General features: G+C 38.1%; 1 protein-coding gene across 11 annotated transcripts in view; it reads right to left on the bottom strand.

The window, feature by feature from the left end:
* Positions 1-22,333, bottom strand: part of LOC102227975 (triple functional domain protein-like) — a 98,343-nt gene that overhangs the window by 54,301 nt on the left and 21,709 nt on the right. For 9 of the 11 annotated variants that reach the window (XM_023330538.1, XM_023330539.1, XM_023330531.1 and 6 more), the window contains 5 exons: positions 8,550-8,624; positions 6,238-6,352; positions 3,166-3,358; positions 1,885-1,989; positions 1,284-1,748 (listed from right to left, as the gene is read on the bottom strand). In XM_023330538.1, the coding sequence (XP_023186306.1) occupies positions 1,284-1,748; positions 1,885-1,989; positions 3,166-3,358; positions 6,238-6,352; positions 8,550-8,624 (953 nt within the window). Of the gene's footprint in view, positions 1-1,283; positions 1,749-1,884; positions 1,990-3,165; positions 3,359-6,237; positions 6,353-8,549; positions 8,625-18,345; positions 18,523-22,333 lie in introns of those variants that run through there. The other 2 variants (XM_023330534.1, XM_023330540.1) reach the window with 1 other exon arrangement.

The raw sequence follows: 22,333 nt of genomic DNA, 5'->3' as shown, positions 1-22,333 counted from the left end.
AGCTGAGTTTGATTCCTACTAAGTTCTTCATAGTTCACCAGAGTGTGAACAGAAGTTGTATACTTGTGATTTATGCAGGATTGTGACACATTAGACATCTTTCATTAGGTATGTGACTGTCATATGCAGAGAAATGTGTTGGTACTACTTCTAATTAACCAAAAAAGTGCAACTACATTAGAAATAGTTGAAATTGACAAATGTTTAATGGCACCCTCCGTTATTTTCTCTGTGTTTAATAAATCAGACCTTGCTTCTGAGTATTAGTTGATCTGGATATTTTACATAGTTTACTAAATGAAAATGGAACCTTACAGAGCACACTTGTCAAGCGTTCTTGGTTTGGATATGAAGCATATTATAGAGGATTAAGATCTGGAACCCTGGAAGACCATCTGACAATAGTGCAATGTTCTTTCTTTCTCTCAGATGGTCTTAAATGCTTTCTGTTTGTTTTGAGTGATTGTCCTAGTGGTGGACGACCCATGACCTGAAACTGAGCTTACTAACTCTGACCAGATTGTTTCTCTCCAGAATGACCTGGTAGTTTGGAAATTGAATTATGCCCTGTCGAGCCCCAAAACAGAACCAAGCCCCTTCCCTAATTCAGTCACACTATTTTATAAACAGACAACTTATGGGATGCTTTGGTTTTATTGCATCAGTCCAAGCCATGTTCTCCCAGAATCTTTGGAATTTGGCAATATGACTTCTGGAGACAAAACTTGTATTTCTCTGTCACTGGTGGAGTCCTACTCAATCTGTTTCCATGAACCCCATTATGGTAAATAAGCAAAGAGATGGTGCAAGCAGGAAGTGACAAACATTCAATGGTTTTCTTTACTCCTTTTTTTTACTATTTCAACAAATTGACTCATCAACATGTGGTTGTATTTCCTCTTGTATCCAAGTACCGTGAGGTTGCTCATAGTCCCATGAATAAAACTTCAAAATTGTAATGTCAGCTTTGGTCACAGGATTATAAAGTTGCTTGAGAGGTTGTGTTGTTACCTTGAGTTACAATACTATTGATAGTCTTCTTTCTGCGCCTTGCTTTATCTGGTCGATTTTCAGAAGGATACCAAAGTACAATGATTGAACTAAATAGTTTTTAAGGAGAAATGAAGCTTTGATATATGTGTGTCCATATCTACATGGGGATATTGTGCGTAAATCAGGTCAAACATCCATGGACTAACTAGATCATGTGTTTCTATCTTCACCTAGCATGCAGGAACTGTGAAACACTCCAACACGGACAAATTAAAGAAGAGTGCTCTGACCTTCTCAGCGTCCTGCTCAAAGAGCCGCAGCTGGAAACACTGGTCCAGTTTCAGCTTCCTCATGTGCCACAGCTGCTGCAGATTCTGCCGCGTTCCGTGGAGCTTATCCAATAACGCCGTCACTTTAGCAACCAGATTGTGTGCGTCTGCGTGAAGACCATGATGGTGGTCGTTGGAGTCTCCGCTGGCTGCAACGCCGCGGTTACTGTAGCCCCCTTCACTGCCACCCCCAACCCCTGCAGTCTGTAGCTGTAGCCTCTGGAGCAGTCTTCGGCCCTGCGTGTCAAGCTCCTCTATCGACGCCTTTGTAGCCCTCTTCTTCAGTGCAGCGTGCTCCTCCATGAGCCGCCGAGCCCCCTCCAGGTCCCGTGGGAGATCGCGCTGGGACAAGGTTTCCTGAAGCTCTTCGAGGCGTGCCAGCGCTCGAGCTGCGTCACTGGCAAAAGTCTCGAAGGAGAGGCGCACCTGGAATGAAAGGGTCTAAGCTGGAAATTCCATTGTACCACAGTAGGTCTTAGCTAATTATAAAAAGCTTCAACCAATTATTAAATTAGCTCCACCACAAAACTGAAATGAAATAGAAAAGGGAAAACATCAAAACCTCAATCCAGTCATCATGGTTGTACTCTAAGCTGCCGTCAAAGTCAGCCGTGAGCTGGGAAGGGTCAACAATCTTGGTCAAACCCTCCAAGGACACCATCACTGTCTGTAGAGGGTTAGCAAGATAGAATAAAAAAAATGCATTAAATAGATTATGAATAAATCAAGGAAAATAAATCTAAAAAAAAAAGCACTGGAATTCAATTTTGTTTCTGCTCTAAACTTTTCAAAACATCACCCCTACATAAAATAAAGAATTTCAGGAAAAATATGCAGTTCTTCAGCTAAATACCTGAATTGTTTAAAAAAGGTATGCTGAAAAAAAAAACCATGTTATCATTAATAAAAGTGAAACACAAGAATATAAACTAACAGGAAGCAAAAGCAGAAGGTGCTGGGTTTAATGAAGGAAGGTAGACATAATAAAAACACCTTTTAAATTGACAGATTTAAAACTGGAGCTGAGGTCGGCTTTTGTTTTGAATGTAAACAGCCACATCTATCAGAATATTCACATTAATTATACTGTTACGAGAAAGGCAGATATCTGAACCTTTTCACGGAAGTGCTTGAACAATAACAAATAATAAAATGTGGGAAGAAATTTTCCTCTGTGTGAGTGCTTCTATAATTAATAGCAGTTTGTTTTATCTCCCAGTAAACTAGAGGGCAGCTGGGATTTGCAGAGAAAACACCTTCCACTTCAGTAACGATCAGCAGCAGTTGTGAAAACTTAACAGGATTACATGTTGAGTCCATCTTGATTATCTCCCTCTGGTCCTGAACTTTTGCTGCCAATCTGAGAGAATTAAACCGACAGCGTCCTGTTTGGGTGTGGAGTACCACTGACAGTACGTTGCAGGAAAAACTAAAATGGACCGCTCTGGAAGTGTATAAGTGAAGTTAGGATGAAATCCTTTGAATGTCCTATTTATCCCGGTTCTGTGGTAACTGGGTCAGAACTAAATATACCAGCTACCCATGGCCACACGGGACAGAACACTGTCGCTGTCACAGTGGAGCAGACCAATCTGAGCCAATCGAAGGGGGGGGAGCTGATACTTTTCAAATTGCATTTTTGTTTTAAAATCAAATAACTTATTGGAAAAAAATGCTGTAGATGATAACTGCAACTATATTTGGAAAGAAATAATCAGAGAAATCCTACAAATGATGTGTCCATAAAAGACAGCAATAAGTAATAAACTAGTTTGCAAAACTACTGCTATGATTATTAGTGAAAAAGGATTGGTTTTGCTCTAAATAATAATGCATCACTCACCTCAAATTCAAACTTGGAGCTGCCAAAGTTGGTCCTCTGCTTCTGCCAGAAGTTGTCTGGCTTGATGATGAGGGCAACGTGGATGCAAGACGGGAAAGATTCCTGCAGGATCTTCAGCAGCGGTTTGATGCTGTCCCACTTGGAGCCACGCATGTCCACAATGACCGTGAAGCCATGTCGGGCCACCTCCTCACTGAAGAACAGATTGCAAAATAAAGAGGCAAATTATCTTCTAAATTACTGAAATAAGACATATTACCCTAGGCCTAGGGAGAAAAAGAGTCAAAAGAGTTCAAATATAATCCCAACAAAATATATTTTGTAAAAGATTTGTTGTAGCTGCAAATATGTAAGTTAAGTGGTCCTGTCCTCCACCGCATCTGGAGAAGAAGAAGAAGAAGAAGAAAAAAGGGCAGTTAAAAACATTCGAGCGTTGAAATTTCCACTGCTACTCACCGGGAGTCATGCAGCTGAACAAGCCCATAAAAGGTTATTTCTTAGCATTAAAGGCTATGCTCTAAATGTGTCTAGCTGTAACAGAGACAGACGCAGGCCCTCCTGCTCTATCTCACTCTGACCTCACTCTGAAAACAGAGCATCGGCCAAATGGGGAGAGAAAACACAGCGGAGAGAAAGGAGAGAGGAGAGAAAGAGAGAGAGAGAGAAAGAGCTGACAGAGAAGAGGAAGAAGAAAAACGGTGGCAGAGTTAGAGTAAGGGTAGAGGAAAAAGAATAAAACAGAGAAGGAAAATCTATCACTCCACTGAGTAACTACACCTCCATTCTTAAGTGGTGACTGAAGTCATCCGACTTGGTGAGTGACATGTTCTGATCAGTGATCAGTCTATATTTTTCTGAACCGCGACCCACCATACATAAGCGCTGCCAGGTTGCACTCATAACAATATTATTGGTTCTGGAAGTTGACTGAGTAAAGAAGCTTGTAGAAGCTGAACTTGGTGTGAAGGTTGTTCATTCAGGCTGTAACAACAGAGAGACGTCAGCAACTGATGGGAAGCTGAATGCATTGCTGCAAAACGTATCAGTTCTATCTTTTTGAATATAGTGCAATGCTCCAGGGACGTGCTGGGTAAGGAAATGCTGACAATCTTTTGGAAATGTCACAGTAAAGGTGCGGGTTCTGTAGCTCTGACTATCGGAAATACACAGGGACCCATGCTAATGGCTAAAAGAAGATGCTAACGAAAGCTTAAAATGTTAACTGTAATTATGTTTTTACTTTTTATTAGTGATCATTTCTTGTAAAGCAGCACTGTGCAACACCTACTGCCCTCTCTCTCATGCACAGGGGGCACCACTTTACATGCACAAAAAAATTACTTAATTACTGATCTCAGGAAGGCTTTGCAAGGCTTAGCAAGGCATTTCTCTATTGACAGAGATAATAAGGAATCTGGGATATTATTCTTTCACTTTATAAACAAATGGCAAAAAGGTTGGCAGACTGTTATAATAAATATTTAAAATTTGTTGAACTTAAAAGATTTCCAACTCATTTATATCAAATTAAATAGAAAATATGATGCTAATTATTTGGTCAGCTAATTAACTGATCCAATCATTTAATCACTGAAAGTTAGCTAAGAATCTAAAAGTTAGCTGAGACAAAAAAAACATCGTTGGTATATCTGCAAAGCTGAAAGTCTTATCTGTGTGTTGGAGAACATGCGCATAGTGAACAATTATTTAATAGACAAGGCAAACCGAATAATCAGCCATCATAAAAAAGGCAGCATGTTTCTTTTATTTCTTCTGACTATTGATCACATGTACAAATTACCTTTTGGACTGTTGTGGTGGTGCAACAGAATCTATGGCACTGGTTCTGTTTTATAATTTCCCCCTGCTTCTTCAGTACAGTTGGTTCAGATTTTAAAAATCCCTTAAAAGCAAATATTAAACTTGATTATGTACTAAGGAAGAAATTGGATATTTTGAATTAGTAGTGTTGGATAACAAATTTGTCTGAAACTATCAAAACAGAAAATCAACAGAGCAAAGCTCAGTTAAAGTGGTCTGTACGTTTTTATACACCACTGTACAAATTTAAACACTTACCAAAAATAAGTGAACACCGAATGGCTATCCTTTTGCCTCTTCCTTCTTAGAAAAGTCTTAGAACGCTAAATACTATTTTTGCTGCAACTAATTTGAACCACCTCTCACCTCCAGACAAGTGTCGGAAATACTAAGGTGAGAAACACTTAAAAGCACTCGACCTGCACAGCACTAGAAAGTGTGGCACTGAGAAGATCAGAGGCTGCAGAACAGAGGAGTGCAAACTGCAACTCCAAGCTAATCACCAGTGAGGCCAAACAGAACAGCCTGGAGCGATGTGTTAAAGGTGCATTCTGCGCTGAATGTAAGTTCATAGTGCAGCTCTGAACATTATTCCTGTGGCTACATGTTTAAGGTTTTTAGATGCAAATCGTTGCGACAACAAAGCAAATATGGGAGCAGGAGAGGATAACCAGTACATGTGAAAAACTCAGATGTGAAAAAAATGTAACTATGACACAATGCTGAATTGCTACCAGCTCCTTCCAAACAACAGCAGACTCAAAAGGAAGGGGTCACAGAGGTCAGATCTACCAGTTAAACTAGTTTTTCTCTAAGCTGAGCCGTAATTAAAGACAGAAATTGAAAACATACAGGGTAAGAACTTCAAGAACCTATACGAAAACCCTCAGACACTTTGCAGCATAAGGTTATTATTTAAACCAAGCAAGGTGGGAAAATCTAGCAGTGGATTATGTGTTGTGGGTGTGTGTGTGCACGGGTCAAACCAAGGTGTTTCATTCAGGAAAAGAAATTGCTGCGTCTTTAAAATCAGGCAACATTGTCAGTAAATAACATAAAATAATAAGCATTTGGCTTATTTGGAAGTCAAATAGCAACACAAGTTGTAACTGGAGTCACCAATCAGATCTTTGTAGCCATTTTCAATCTCCAGAGAGGTTTGACCTGCACATTCAAATTCCTGACTTTTCTTTAAGATCTACTTCTTCAATGTATCTGCAATTTGTTCTCATATCCACTCTAATATCTTACTTTGGAATAGTAGCCAGGTACGCTACAAGTCTGCGGAGGTCATCAGGTCTTATTCGGTCGTGGTTACTCCGTGCTGGAAAAGTGAGAATTGGACCTCCACGTCTGTCTCTGCCACCTTCAGACACAACAAGAAAGAACATCAGCAAATGACATCAACTTTGATAATTAGACAAAATCCAGGGTCATCTCTGAGAACTCTAAAAGGGACTGAAAACCTCAGATACAAGAACACAATTTCATTAAAGTTTGTTCTGAACTAAGTTAAACAGATCAACCAACTAACTTTGTATTGTATTCAAAGGCAGTTTTGCTAGTAAAGAAAAACATATTCAATTAAGTACATAAATATGAACTGACAACTGAACTAAGTGCCAAAGTGATGGGAGATTACATTGTGTTTGTGTCCGAACCATCTGTTATTATGTCAGTGGTTAGTCATGGCCACGCTGAGTCAAGCTAAAGGGTAAGGGTCAAATTAGTCTCATGATGACACAAACACAGCATGCTTAAAAACAATGACAAATGATGCCAATACCATTTAAAAGTCAGGGTAAAATCAAATCGACACTCCTATTGAAAAAACAGCCCAATCTTTCCCTTAAAATTGATTAACTTTTCTTTTTAGAAATGACTGATGTTTTCTTCAGATGCATTCTTCTCACCAATCCTCTTTAGCATGCAAACTCATTAACAGCTATAGGATTCTTCACTAAGATAACTAGTCAATAAATGCTAGAACAGAACTTCAGGAAATCAGTGTTGAATAAAATGCTTAGCAATTTTACCAGTTTTTAATAAGCTAAGCCTAGGGCAGAAACCATAGCTTTATCAATTGCAGCAAGTCACCCAGTTTTTGAAGAAACCCAGTCCAACACCATCATACTACCACCACTGTGTATCTGGCGCCCTTTATAAAACGTTTTATATTTCCCTCATTGGACAGAATATTTATTTTCATGTGTTGGGGATCATCAAGATGTTTTTTGGGGCATTTTTCTTTTTGTCAGCAGTTATTTATGCTAATCCTTTGTGGAAACTCTTTTTTTGTTGAATTTCAACACTGTAAGGGAAATGAGTCCTCCAGTTTTTTTTTTTAGATACTGTTCTTTGTTATTTTATTGCATCCTGGATGAATCATTGATCCGCTCTTGGAGTAAATTTAGTAGGATAGTGACTAAAGGCAAGGCTGGTCACTGTTCTATTTTTTTCTCCTTTTATGGATATTGACTATAACAATGATTTGTTGTAATCCCAAAGCCTTAGAAATAGCTTTGTTACACTTTCCAGACTGAGAGTTGTCTGTATTTTTGGTCACTTTGTTTTTTTGTTTTCTTTAGACTGGGGCATGATTATTTTCACAGAGATGTTATTAAATTTGCCAGGCCTGTCTAAACATTTGTGACTTTAGGTTAATAAGTTCAGACGGCTCCTGGCAATGTTGCTCTTAGTTAAATGTGTCAACTTTCTTAAACAAGAAGCATCTGCTTGCTGGGTGGTGGACACCTGGATCAGCTAGATGCACAAATGACAGGGAACTGTCCCTTTAATTCATCCAACACAGAGTTTGGCTTCAGAGATCATGTGAATTGCCCACAGGGCAACTTCTAAAAGTAGCACTTGACACCATGAAGCTCTGTGAAACAGCAGTGGAATTAATTGTTTTAAATTAAAACTAAAGCAGCAGTGAAGGAAACGAATTAGTGTCTAAAATGAGTGGCAACTGAAGCAATGCCTCTGCAGTTGTCTAAAAAAATAATTAGGAAGCTCAGTGTATCACTCAAGATCCTTGAAATAGGTGTTTAAAACAAGGCTTGGTGACCTAATGGTACACCCCATCTGACCTGGCACTAATGCTGTTCTATTCACTTCAGCTTGCTAAAGTGATTTTTGAAACTGTAGAGATATTAGAACTAGCGTTAACTAAAAATACAATATGGAGACCTGTGGTCTGTTAAAATCCACGACACACATTGTTCCAGTTATCTGATTAGTTTTTTTAAGTTATTTTATTTTCTAAGTTTATCTTTGATAATATTTACTTTACCCTATTCATAAGAAACGTAAAATCAAAATAACATTTTATTTTAAAGCCATTAACGCTTACCTTATTGGATTTACTTAAATCTGAATGAAAATGTCAGTTTATGCAATTATTTTTATTGATTGTTCTAAAAAAATCTAACCATAAAAGGCAGAACTAAAGTGACTCCCCTAATTTATTTTGTAACAGACTTCTCACTGATCATTACGGCTACAGACAGATTATAAAAAATTTTGTAATATGAAAATGGCATGCAGAAAGTGTAACGGACCTGAGAGAAAGGCAACCTTCTCCTTGAGGATAGGAAGCACATCAATCGCCTTCATGTCCTCATTGCAATGAAACCCTGAAAAAAAAAAAAGCAAAAAAAGGTAAGTCAAGGTAATTCTCTTTGCATTTGATTACCTGTCAAGATTAATTCAATTTATACATCACAGCCTGAGGGGAGGTTGGATCTGCTTCAACAGAGAAGCGGTTTAATTATTATGTCATTTTATCAAATGGGCAATTTAAATCCAACCAAGTTAATGATTTGTTTAGTCTCTGTAATGAAGGTGACTCTGATCTGCAGAGAAATGTAATGACTTCTTTTTTTGTCCATTTTCCAAAAAAGTTTTCATTCTTCAGTTTAGATTTTGTCATGACAACAGTTAAAAAAAGAGAAGATGTGATAACATTTCACTGCCTCGTTTGCTTTTGAGAACCAAACTACCAACAACAGTTTTAGACTATGATACATACTGATCACTGGGCAATAACGCATGTCAGTGTCGCAAGCAGGAGATGGTGATAACACCAGAATGCAGGACATGTCAGTGGCCATATGGGTCCGGTTAAAGCTGCAAAACATAGCAGGTCAAGCAATAGTCTTTTGCTTTTGTTTTAGCTTAGCCTGGTGCCAATATGTTTCTCAGCCTGGCCTGGGTTGTGTTGTGGTATGCTCTTCAAATGTCAACCTCTCTGCCTCAACTGCTTAGCAGATGGTCCAAGGTTTACTGCAAGGGAGCAAAATGCAAATACCAACAGCAAACCACCCTCACACCAAAGGATTCTTATCAACTGTGTAGGCATCTGTGCCTGACAGGTCAATCCTAAATGCTGCTGATTTAAATGTTGTTGATTTTTTTATATAAACTGGCAGTGCTCTTTCTTTTCAGTGTTGTCTAATTTCTTTAATCTGATAGTTGTTGGTAACTGTGCAATTCTTTAGTTTTGCACAACTTAATAAAGAACTGGAGGATGTAAATATGTGTGATAGTCTCTAAAAAATGTAAATTAGTCAAGACAACGGAGAAAGTTTTTGCCAGTAAACCTATATTGGCATAAAAAGCTGACACCATTGGCTCATTTTTGTAACAATATTAAGACTCGAAATTGAAAGATGCACATTTTTAAGTTTCATGCTATGGACCTACACAATTATCAAATTTATAAAACTGACAAAAAACAAAGTAGAACTACCATGCTTATGGAAGCCATTTTGAAATGGTGTACAATAATAATAAGAAATATGTCTGTTAAGTTTCCTTCTATCCTATTTGACTGTCATAATGTCAGTATATATATACATGCCTGTTTTAAGGTATTTTTAAGGACCCAAAAATGTAACACCACACAGAAGACATGAAAACAGATATTTCAACAGAAATAAAGAGATAAAGATCAGCATAGATTCAAATTGATGTCAAAGTTTTATTATGAATTAAATAAAACCAAGTAAACTTGTGCAACACAGCAGACAGCTAAAACAACACAAGAGGATGACAATCTTTCGACACAGCAACTGGAATCTAATTCTGAAGATATTTCAGTAAATGTAAGGGACGTAAAACATCGTGGTCAGATGAGACAAAAAAAGTGATTATTTATGCCAGCCATAGAAAATGTTTACCCTTCTCTAAATCTAAAAAATAACATAATCCCAGAACAGCAGTTTTCAATGAAGCATGACGGTGGAAGTATAATTACCAGCTAAACAACTGAGTCATTAATTTAAAGTAACAACAACAATAAACCATAAACAATTTATCTATAAATAGAAAGGCTACAAAAAAAATAAAACAGTAAGAAAACAAACAGTTAAATAACCACAAAGCTACTTTGACAGCATTGAATCACACAGACCACACTTACTGTAAAAATGAGCCAACTTCTCATAGGCTATTCATAACCAAATTAGTGAAAGATAAATAATCACTCTCTATGTTTTAGCATTTTTAACCTTGACACCAACTAAAATTAGTTTAATTTACACAAGGAGTCTAATAAAACTATGATTGCCTCTTCAATTATAGTTATAACAAAAAAGAAACAGACTAAAGAACTACAATTCACTCCTGGTGTTAGTGGCTTCCCTTTTTGTTTATACTGTATAAACTACATTAGATCAGATTCAAGACAAAGCTCCACCGTGCGTTCACTGCAAAAAAAGGTAAATGGACAAAAAAAATATTTGAAAAATAGCACAACCAGATAGGCCTAAGTACTGCAATGGTCAATCTACTAAAACAGGAAAAGCTGATTGCCTGTTTTATTCATTCAAACTTAGAGTTTTTACAATCTCCCTCTGATATTTTTGTCTTTGAAAACTGCAGCACCTGTTTCGAATCCATTTATTTTCTCTTGCTCACGCACACAAAGGAAAACAAAGTAAGAAGTCTACACTTTCTTTAAAAACAGGTGTGTGTGTGTGTGTGTGTGTGTGTGCGTGTGTGCGTGTGTGTGCGTGTGTGTGTGTGTGTGTGTGTGTGCGTGTGTGTGTAAGTGTGCGGAACATCTCCACAACAGGACAGAGAGAAATGCTCCTCTTGAACTCCATGTCTGAGCACATGCATGTTTCCTGTCAAGGGTGCCCAGACAGACGCATTCCTCACCATGGTGGTTTATATAAGATACCGATTCCGGCACACAGCTGGTGCTGACCTCTGTTAAAGTGCTGCAGTTCTGCTTTTACTGTTTTTCTCCACCTTTATGAACTCTACACCGGGCCAAATCTGCCAGAGAGATGAGAACGGTACAGAAGAGCGAGCAACAGATGTGACTGTCACCCAACTTTTGCACCGTGTCCTGCATGGACAGCAGTGTAGCTTGAAAAGCAGAATAAAATACTTCTAGATCAAACAGTTGCGTTGGATGCATATGCAGTAAAATAAACACACTCACACAATGCAGCTCATGATTTCAATCATGTTTATATACATCGACTTAGCATAGAATATTCTGTGGAAGTGAAAAAATGCCAAGCCCATTGTGATTCATGAAACTGCATCATTGCTTCTCACTTCAAATGTTTACACAGGGACACATAGTGTTTTTTTCCTCCTACTGCACACAGGCCTTCAGTTACACATTTGCTAAGAACAAAATAAACCTGTTCAATTCCAGGTTCATAGCACGCTCATAATGAGAGCAATCCATTTAACCGCTACTGTGCGCTTTGTCTTTTCATAGCAGGCAGAGTTCATACCATGTCTAACAAAGAGAAGTGTTTTTGCAATGAACCTGCAAATGAACACATTTTAACAAATGAAGGAATTTGAAACATATTTCTAAAAATAAGATTAAGCTATTTGGTTTCCTGGCAGAGGATTGACTACTTGGTCTGCTCCATAAATTTTTAACAGGGTTGAGACTGGGGTGATTCAAGGAGCTCGCATGCTTTATCCTATCCAAAATAGGTTTAGCAGTGTGCTGGATCACGGTGCCACAGGAACACCCAATTGTGCCCTCCATTTGTGAAGGGCACAATATAAAGTGTTACCATCTGCGGTAACACTTTATTTGACGGTGTGTGCATAAGACTGACATGACACTGTCTTAAAAGTGATATAACATCTCTCATGAAGATGAAGGAGTCTTCATGAATGTTTATGACTGTTGTCATGAAGTGTCATTCGGTAAATAATCAAACTCATAATGCAAGGTTGGCCATTTTAATGGACTTTTAAAACAAGTTTTAATGCAACTTTGCCTTAAAAGTGTGATTATTTACCAAATTACACTTCACGACACCAGTCGTAAACATTCATGAAGACTCCTTAATGTTCATAACAGAAGTTATGTCATGTTTATGACAGTGTCATGTCAGTATTATGAACAAACCCGCCAAATAAAGTGTTACCCCATCTGTTGATCTGAGGTGAAGCTGAAGAATTCTGAGGATGGGCTTCTCTTTTCGTTACTCTGCAGACGGCGTGCAATTCAGCATTACCACCAACAGCAACACAGAGCTTTAGCATGATACTACTTCACTACTTCACATGTGGTACAGGTTTCTTTCATTTGAAAGCTTCTACATAACGTCACAGTTTTTTGTCAGTATGGCCAAACAATGAAACTTGTCTCTGAAGGCATTTGGTTTGTCAATCTGGAGGCTAAAACGTTAAGCTTGTAAGAATAAAGCTGTTTGGTTTATGTTGCTGCTAAACAGGATTGAGTGTGAACAGTGATCCCAATGTTCCAGAATTTCCCAGTTTATGACATACTTGTGGTTTTGGTAATTACTTTGCTGTTCTTAGACAATTAAAGCTGATTTAATTTAATCCATAATGCACTCAAGCTTCTGCACCCATTGTTTTAATTTTAAAAAGTATTTAAGTTGTGCTCAGTATTATCAGCCCATCCTGAATAAATAATAGCAAAATCCTAATCAAAAGTATTGAATTAGCAAGCCAGTGATGGGTGAACATCAATTTCTGCAAGTCAAAAGATTTTACTGCAGCTAAATGTACAGTAAGTCAGGAAGTAGGCTTTGTAGACTCATGGGCTTTTTAGATATTTATGAATACAGAGAAAAACGTAGATGCAAACAAAAATATTTACATGTGCATTTTAAGTTTTTGCACATTTAAGAATTTTTTTTCTGATTAAAAGTACCCTTTTAAAACAACAAGGCAGGTATACTTTTTTTATCAAGTCCATATTCATGTATTAAAGTGTTTTAGATTTTTATGTCTGATGTGATATTCTAATCTTAAATGTCAAATTTTCATTACCAGGGAAGGGAAAAAGCATAAGTAACAGATGAGAAGGGTTGAAAACATCAGTGTGTGTATATAACTAAACTATATAGTGTGCTTTATTGAGTTACTGAAGTAAGTTATTTTTAAAATATTTTCATTTATTTAACATTACTGTAAATGTACCCTAAAAATATTTTGTAAGTGTGACACTCCTATAGAACATTGCCTTTACATTACCTATTTAGGTAGTTGAAGACACTTAGGTTTGAGAAATGAAAAAAAAAAATCTTGTCATGAAGCATACCTAAATAAATATTTAGGTACAAGAAAACTTGTACTTGCAAGATGCACAGTCAAGATTAGTTAATTCTTAGTTTTCAATTTGCCTAATTTTGGTCAAATAGAGGTTAACTGCAGCCTTGCCCCTGAAATGACAATATCTTGTATGTCACAGAGTGGAAGGATACAAGACAGCCTTGTTTGAAAACACAGGAGCAATATCTATATTTTGAACAGCAGAAAGAAAATGCAGTGTTTCTGCCAGGCTTGATTCAAAAGCCTGTGAGAGGATATGTATTTTTACAGTGGGAGTGGTGTGTATATTGTGCTTGCACTAGAAGTGTAGAAATCAGAGAAAGTAAGATATAGTTATCATCATACATTGTTTCTTGGCCCTTGTGGTCTCTATAACTTTATGAGTTAAGTTAGATAGCTAAATTGATTCAGAGTTTTTACAGCAAAGTCAGTTAAGCTCATTTTCCTTTGCCCTCTTCAGTCCAGCCTTGAAACATCAGAGCCACAGGAATAAATCAACATTGCAAGCTCAAGAATATTGGGTTTGTCACATTATCTGGCAAACTCCAAATTAATTTATAGAGATTTTATCTGATTATGTCAAACACAAAGCAGAACAAAGTTGCCTACAAATCTGTAAAATGCATATTTTCATCTTTTTCAAGGAAGTCCTGGCCAAGAGACAGCAACAAATACAACACAAAAGAAAATGACAAAACAGGTACACATCATTAAATTATTCTCAAGAAATTCAATGCAGACAAACATTTAAAGTAGTTCAACAAGGTATTCACTCAGAAGCTCAAAATAAAATGCGTACCAAAGTTATCACGCTATAGACTTTGAAAGCCTCAAATCATTTCCTTCCACCGTTCAATCCGTCAATGTTTTGTGTTGGTCTATACATAACTCCAAATTCTGTCTCAGGTCCATGGTAATCTTGTAATTAAAGAGTGATTCCCAAACTTAGGAGCTACAAATGTTTATTTGTGTCTGCCGTCCATGGAGTTGGAACGCTCTACCTTGATTCACATGTACAACATGCAGCTGTGCATCCCAGCGTGCCTCATGATTCCAATCCTTTGGCACACAACATTGAAACTTTCAACCCAGACAAATTACAAGCTGACTGTGTCTGTGTCGTTGCAGAGCAGATGTTATTCAACTTGCAACACAAAGCTGCTGAAATGCTACAGTGCAGTTGGCTTGACTGCTGTCACAAATATATCAGTGTAAACATGATGAACAGGGTAACTGTAGAGCAAAACAATATATCAACCCACAATCACTGCCAGAATACCATTGTTTGCTACTTGAAGATCACAAAGGACTGCTTATGTGCCATATTTAGTAGGTTATTTCAGTATATTTCAAGTGGTGTGCTCTTAATCTTGGTACCTTATAAAGATATTTGACTAGACATAGTCAACTATTTGACTATGTCAAATATAGTTGAAAAAAAGAGAAAAACGAGAAGAAAAAAGCTTTTCTCCACCAGTCGAGCATAATTGTTAAAACAACAGAGAGAACTAACTTTCTTCTCAATCCAATTTCCAAGTTTCCATCGATCAAGCTGTATTCATTTGTTGCTTTCCTCTCCCTTTCTCCCTTCTTACACATAAAGACACACATGTATCGGCCTTGTCTGTTTCTTGCTCCCACAGCAGAGGCACGTCTAGCACACGCTCGCCCACTCCTGCCCAGCTCTGTGACCTTCGTCCAGGGCTGGCAGGGGGCCGGGGGACTGTGGTGAGCTCAACTTTCATCATGTTTCTCATATTGTTGCTGTTACAGTGTGGCTTACAGCAAAAATAACACTTTGCTCTTACCGCAACTCCCTCGACCTGAACTTAACCCCTGAGCAGAGCACAAAAAAAAGGAGAGCGGGAAAAAAAGGAGAAAAGGCAATGAATAAGTTAGAACGAATGAAAACGGTGGAAACAAAAACCATCCTTTTTGTGGTACTGCTCTCACGCTGGGCCTAAATGCTCAGTGTGCAGTCTGTAGAGTGGTGCCTCCAGATTAAACAATGCTATGTTTGATTAATCAATTTTGTATTTATGTGTAATTAGGTGTGGTTAAAATGACCATAAAAAGTGAAGACTTCACATCAAATCCACTTTCATAGCTGAATATCAAGCACCATTCCTACAAAAAAATCAATTCTAACTATTAACTTTGCCAACTTATTGGAGCAAACTGTGCTAACCAAAAGACAAATGGCCTACATGCAATCCTTGACCAAGATGTGACATGCATTAATAACTCATGTTGGACAACATAATAACCAATCCATGGGAATGGTGATGTGAACAATGCATTTCTCAATCTATATAAATCCCACAGATTAACAGCTCTGTCCATGAAACACCCATCCTTCAAAAGAAGGGCAGAGCGGGTCTTCAGGTCACTTCTGCACTGTGCGGCACACTGTAAAAGCAATGCAGTTGGGCATAAACAATGTTCACTATCAGCGGCCTTGTGCAAGCCAGTGAATGTGCATGTGATGATGGGTTCACTAAGCTCTCTGTGAAACCAGAGAAGGGCACGGCCAGAGTTTCATAAGTCTATAATGAACCACTGTGGTCACATCTGTGCTCTTACAGTAGCACAGTGACACACAGCGCACAAAACCTGGATGTAGTCTTGTTAGAAATCAGTTGTGTGTCAGAAGACGAGCCATGTAATTTTGTATTATATTGTTATGCTTAAAGTGCATCTCAAGATTTTGTGTACGTCACTTGAAGGTACACCTGTTCCTCCGATGGTTTCATGTCTCTCTGAGTCAGAATAATAAAGTCAGTGTGCAACGTACAAATTTCGCTGAGCTGAATAGTTTGGCTATAAAAATTCTCAAAGTTCCCCTCGATCTCACTACTGGTAACCCACTGCAGCAGCTGCCAGCACTTTTTTGTACTAAACAAAAACCATTGCTGGCAAATCTTAGACCCAGTGGTCTCGGCTTTCGGGACGCAGAAGAAAAAATGCTTCTACAATTTAAATTACATAATAAACAGACAAGTATGGGACACAAAAGGTGAAATGGGAGCCCAATCAGGTATTTTGTTTGCTTAGTTGGTTTAGTTAGTTTTGCATTGCCATCAGCACTGAATCAAGAATGATCTAGAACTAATAATAATAATAATAACTTTGTGCTCTGACATAAGAAAAATACCTATTTTTTCCAGTGACAAAGTGTAAATCTTTCAATAGACAATTTAATATTTGCAGTTTTTGGTGACAGTCTCTTAAAAAATAAAATATATGATGAAAATACAGTTTTTTCAGTTGCGTGGCTGCTGCTAATGCTAACAGCAAATGACAGCAACTAAATTCTTCAGCGCAGACATCCTTACTGAAGAAAGAAGACTCAGAATTAGTTATTTCCTGTAAAGGTGGGTTGATTAAAAATGTCAATTGAACAAAATGTGTAGAGGGTATTTATAGGAAAATATGTCTTCCTGTTAATTCTCGATGGCTGCTACATTTATATAGGTACTCAGACCTTACCAGAAAACAGGTACTTAGCGTACCTGTTTTCTGGTGTGTTACAACAAAGTTTCAACCTCAGCTTTCCAGACAACATACTGGAAATATTGACAGCCTTCAACAAATCAGATCAGATTCTCCTTATTGTGATCAATAAAATGTTTGCAAAGCCATGAAAGCAAATAACAACCTGCACCAATGAAACCAGTCTTTGACTCATACTTTGTTGAAATAACTTTGACAGCCATGGGAATTATGAATTCCAAACATATCAGAAGACATATCGGGATTCAGAGCCCTTTTTTCCCCAAAAAAACATTGGAAAGGGGAACATCTCTTCACACCACTGCATTTGTCTTTATGAGTTAGTTTTGGAAGAGCAAAAGGATTTTAGCGATTGCTATAATTACATAACCTCAGACTACAAATCACTGTTTGTGGAAGGTGAACCCGTTCTTATGTTGCATGCACTACCTGCCTAATTTGTCTTTCTTCACAGGCACTTCTAGGTCGCACCTGTGCTTCAGACTGAGGCCAGCTGTCCTGTTTACCCTGCCTCGGCAGCACCTGGCACTGATGAACTGGCTAGCAGGCTGTAGCTCTGTAAGGCTTACAAAGTGTTGTTGAAACAAGTCGCTTTTTATATTCCTCCATTATCATTTGGTAAAGACATGATGAACTGCAAAAGCCTTGCTCACATTCTTCTGAAATGCTTCTGCAACAATGCTGTTACAAAAACTGCAATATGTCACCTTATAAGGAAATCTAAAAATTATGTTTTGTATTTTGGTTTCTCCAAAAATTTTATTAAACAGCTCACATAGAAGAGTATTAATTTTATTAACCACATGAAAGCAGAAGTCATGAATTGCTCTTACTGACATGTGCACAGAGAAGAGCTACTTCTTAATAAACATCAGTTTGCAGTTATTTGTAAAAATCACCACAATACAGGTACTGCTGCAGATGTTCAAGAATTTTCCACACAGCATCTGTGCTTCATTATGTATTTTAATTCAACATAAGTTGTGCAAAGGTCTGCCCACAAATTTAAAAAAGTGCATTTAATCCATGAAATAATGTAGTATAGTCAAAGATCTCTGTGCACGTATTTAACGTTCGATCTGATTCCTTCTTCTTCCCTCCTCTCCTCTCCAACAGTTTTCACGATCCGTAGAGAAACTGGATCAGCCGCATTTGCAAAGCAATAAATGGAATTTGCAAAAATTATTATTAAAATCTTGAAGATGCCATGCACATTGTCTGCTTATCTCTTTAGCTGCTCATAATCTAAGATTGTAAAAAAGAAAAAAAACATCCTACCTGATAGTCTGATCAGGGTTTTCCCTGCCTGGGCATACTGCCAGCTGTGGTTGTCCAGCAGTGCCATTGTAAATTAAGACAATCCATAAACTGGCCCAATCAGCAACAGTCTAACCAACATCCTACAGATGTTTACAGGCAGTTTTGCACTCCTTATTCTAGCTTCCCCTCTGTACATTTCGCTTTGTGGCACTAAGGCACATGAACAGTGACTATGACATAGACTGGTCAACGCCCTACCACCCACTGCGCTACAGAAGGCTAAAGGGCCTGCCAGCTCCTTTTTGCCATCCCCTACTGGCTTTTCTTTGCCTTGTCCCCCTGATGTCACTAACCCCTCCCCAAAACGAGATTTAGTATCAGGCACTGCACTGAATCTAAACCGTTCTCCCCTCCAAATGTGCTTGGCTATTTACTGACAGTAGGGTTGGGGGGTGGTGGGGGGGATCTAAGCTTGCAAAACATTTGTGGCTAGTGTATTAGTCTGTGAACAAGCTTTGACCATGACTGTTTGTAATCTCTCTTGTATTAAGAATCTTTCGCTGGACTCAGTTATGAACTTCTTAGCATTTTCAAGTGCGCTTCATGACATTTCAAGGCCGTAGACATCCAATGATTAAGTTCTAGATTTCATTGTATTTTCTGATTGTTTTTTGGAGGTGGTGTTAAAAGAAGTTAAATATGGTATACAATTAAATATACAAGACGAACATAAACCAGAAACAAGCTAGCACATACAGAAACATATTGATAGCTAACTATCAACTATTTCTTTCTAAAACATGTTTCAAGCAAAAAAATAAAATAAAATAAAAAAATCACTATTGGCAACCAAAATGACTGAAGCTAATATTTGAGGAAGGTGATGATTTGTCAAATTTACCAGATTATTCAGGTTTAAACGTAAAGAAGCCTACTATCTATGGACAGGTTGCTTGATACAGGGTCATAGTTCATTCTGTTAAAATGGTCATTTTGGGGGATATTTGTGTTGAAAGTGAAAAAATGCACTACACCTATGTGCCTATAGCAAACATTTAAACAACATTTTAAGCAATGAAAGGCCAATATAAGTAATAACCAGACAGCTTTAAAAACACAATAACACAGAAACTAAAAAAATGAATGCATCACTACATCCACATAAGCATTACCTAGTGGATGTTGTATTACCTACCAGTTTTGCTTGCAGACTGCATGGCCAGCCTTCCCTTCCTTTCCCTAAGAAATCCCATGTAGTGCAAACGGAACAGCAAGGTCAGAGCAGCCATATTTTGTGTTATCAATAGCAATCCAAACAGCCAAAAGATGCTCCAAAAACTGCACTCCCAATAGTTCCAAAGGTGCACAAAATATACTTTACTTTTCCCAAGCTTTTAGCATTTTCGGAATTACTAAAGGCAAAACAGACACATTGCACTTCAATGGTGGTCTTCTTGTACTATCGCAGGGTGTCGAAGCTGACACCCTGCAGCCTCATGTGACTGTGAGATCACACAGTTTTATGTGTATTATAAAAGGCCAGGTCATGAATGTCATGACTGAACCCGTTGGAATAAATAACTGGGAAGGATTGTCACCTCTTAGAAAGTGAGACAGGGTAAGCAGCAACACATGAGTGAGTGTAAAATAGGTCACATCATTCAAGCTGTAAATATACATGACTACAATGACCTGCCAGATACAGTTTAAATACATATGTAAAGTCAAGAATTACATCATCCTCAACTTAATTGTGTTTCACGCTGCATTTAGAAACATTAGTTAGATTTGCTAATTGCTGTCCTCAATGGCGAGACAAGTTTCAATTAACAATACAAACCAATAACATCATAGTGTGTAGTCTTTCATGTATTTTAACACCAAACCAACAAAATAACTTTGCACAGTACTATAATTGCAAAGAATTTACTTTTATATGAACTGTCAGAAGTGCAAATAAACTGTATACTTGTACCAACTACTACCTTTTATAAGCATAGTATGATAGGTTTATTTTGTCCTAACCTGGTAGCCACATTGAATTATAAAGTCTAGACCAGTTAGGAACCTCCAAGTTTTCAAGCCAGATATCCAAATTCAAGCATTTTGACCTCCCAGTACAAAAAGAATGCAACATCAGAAGAAAGAACAGATACACATAAAGTCTAAGATCATCCACACACAAAAACATTGAGATGAACAACGTCCTACTCTACCTCTTCACTTTATTTATACCTTTATAGCATAAAAAAGTCAAACTTCATGAACATTACTAACAGGACAATGAACTTCTTTCCAGTCAAACAATGGTGCTTGCGTTACCTCAAACACAGTGTCCATTTAATGGGTTACACTGTTTCTGCAGCAGAAAAGCTGAATGAGAGACTCTGACTGAGGCATAAAGGCCTTTTTCAGTGCTGAGCAACCATGGGCATCTGTCTCCCCATCGCAGTATGCAATATAAACTCACTGTGCAGCCAGCTGAACTGCATCAACTCATCAATGAAGCGGAGCCGAGGATGCTTTGTACGGCTGTGGGAACAACCAATCAGCAACCTGCTTTGGGCCAAAGCCCCTGACTGTCCTGCTGTGCAATGAAACCAAACCAATAAACCAGAAAACACCGAATGACACTTTCGAAGCAAGGGAAACAAATAGACGGGTGAATGCCTCAGTGATCCACTGTTACTAAGCTGCTCAGGAGAGAAAAAGGACAGAAAAGGAAGGGGAAAAAAGAAAGAAATTGAGCATGGAAGTGACAAAACGGTTTTGGCTGGGTGTTATTCATTAAACAGAAGTGTCACAAAATCCGATTTGGATTTCAGCAGAGTATGACCGACAGTTTGAGAGCAATAAATTCAATTTTTAGGCAGATAAAAATGCTAAACATCTGCATTCTTCATATCAAGAAAAATACCTAAGCATGCCTGATGATGCAAAGAAAAGTCATACCGACACTGCGGACCACAAAGCTAAGAAAGGACTCATAATGTAGTACATAGGGAAGCCTCAGTGCATCTCATGTAAAACACATAACCTTTGAGCTTTAGTTATTATGTTACAGACTTACACCCAGTGGTGGGCTGTCGGGAAAATTGAAAAGAAAAAGTGTAAAATGTTTTAATTATATTTAAATTTAAGTTGCACCTACACAATAAATCCTACAAACTGTTCAGCCAAAACTAGGAAAGAAAATGATATTAATAAAAAGACTTAATATTCCATATATGACTTGACTTGATTTATGTTCTTTATCTTCATGAAGTTAAAATGGAGACACTGAAATACAGTGAGTGTGTGATTGTGTGCACCAGCAGAGTCGCCAAATGTGGAAAACCGGCAACCATGTTCAGGAGCTCAGCAATGAGAGTTTGGTCCCAGAGGATGATACTGTGGTGCAAAATAGCTCTCACATTATTGTTTAACGGAGCTTGTTTGTGTGACTTTCTCTGTGACAGTATCCAGGGACATTTTCAGATAAATGTACACATCACACAAAGTGTTCACCGCAACCCAAGTTCTGTTTCTTTTTTTTGCCCCTCCATACTTTGCCTTTCATTCAAAACACTCTTCTCTGGTTATTTCCTGATTACCGTCTCCTTGTTTCTGTTCTCAACTTCCCTCCATGGAACTCCATTGTGTTGTGAATAGTTTTGCACTAGACTTGTCTACAACAAAGACCAATGTCCTGCTGAGTAAACACACAGTAGACAGCAAGCTACTCGTCCAATGCTTGTCTCCATGACAGGAGGTAAGCACTTCACTGTTGTCACAGCTCTAAAAACAACTGGTTTATGAAAACAGCACGCTATGAGACTATCTGATGGAACATCTGACTGGCCTGCACGAGTAACCACATGCACGTGCATACAAATACTCCCTGAGAGGGGCTGGTGGTCATTCAGAAAATAATTGTTTTCCTCCGCTCAAAATTATAATCCATAGAGCCAGACGAACATCAGACAGGAGCACATGAACTGCACTGGCAGCTGATTTACACCAGCAT

The sequence above is a fragment of the Xiphophorus maculatus genome, chromosome 3 (assembly GCF_002775205.1).
Source record: "Xiphophorus maculatus strain JP 163 A chromosome 3, X_maculatus-5.0-male, whole genome shotgun sequence".
Classification (NCBI taxonomy): Eukaryota; Metazoa; Chordata; class Actinopteri; order Cyprinodontiformes; family Poeciliidae; genus Xiphophorus; species Xiphophorus maculatus.
This window is presented reverse-complemented; position numbering and strand designations above follow the sequence as displayed.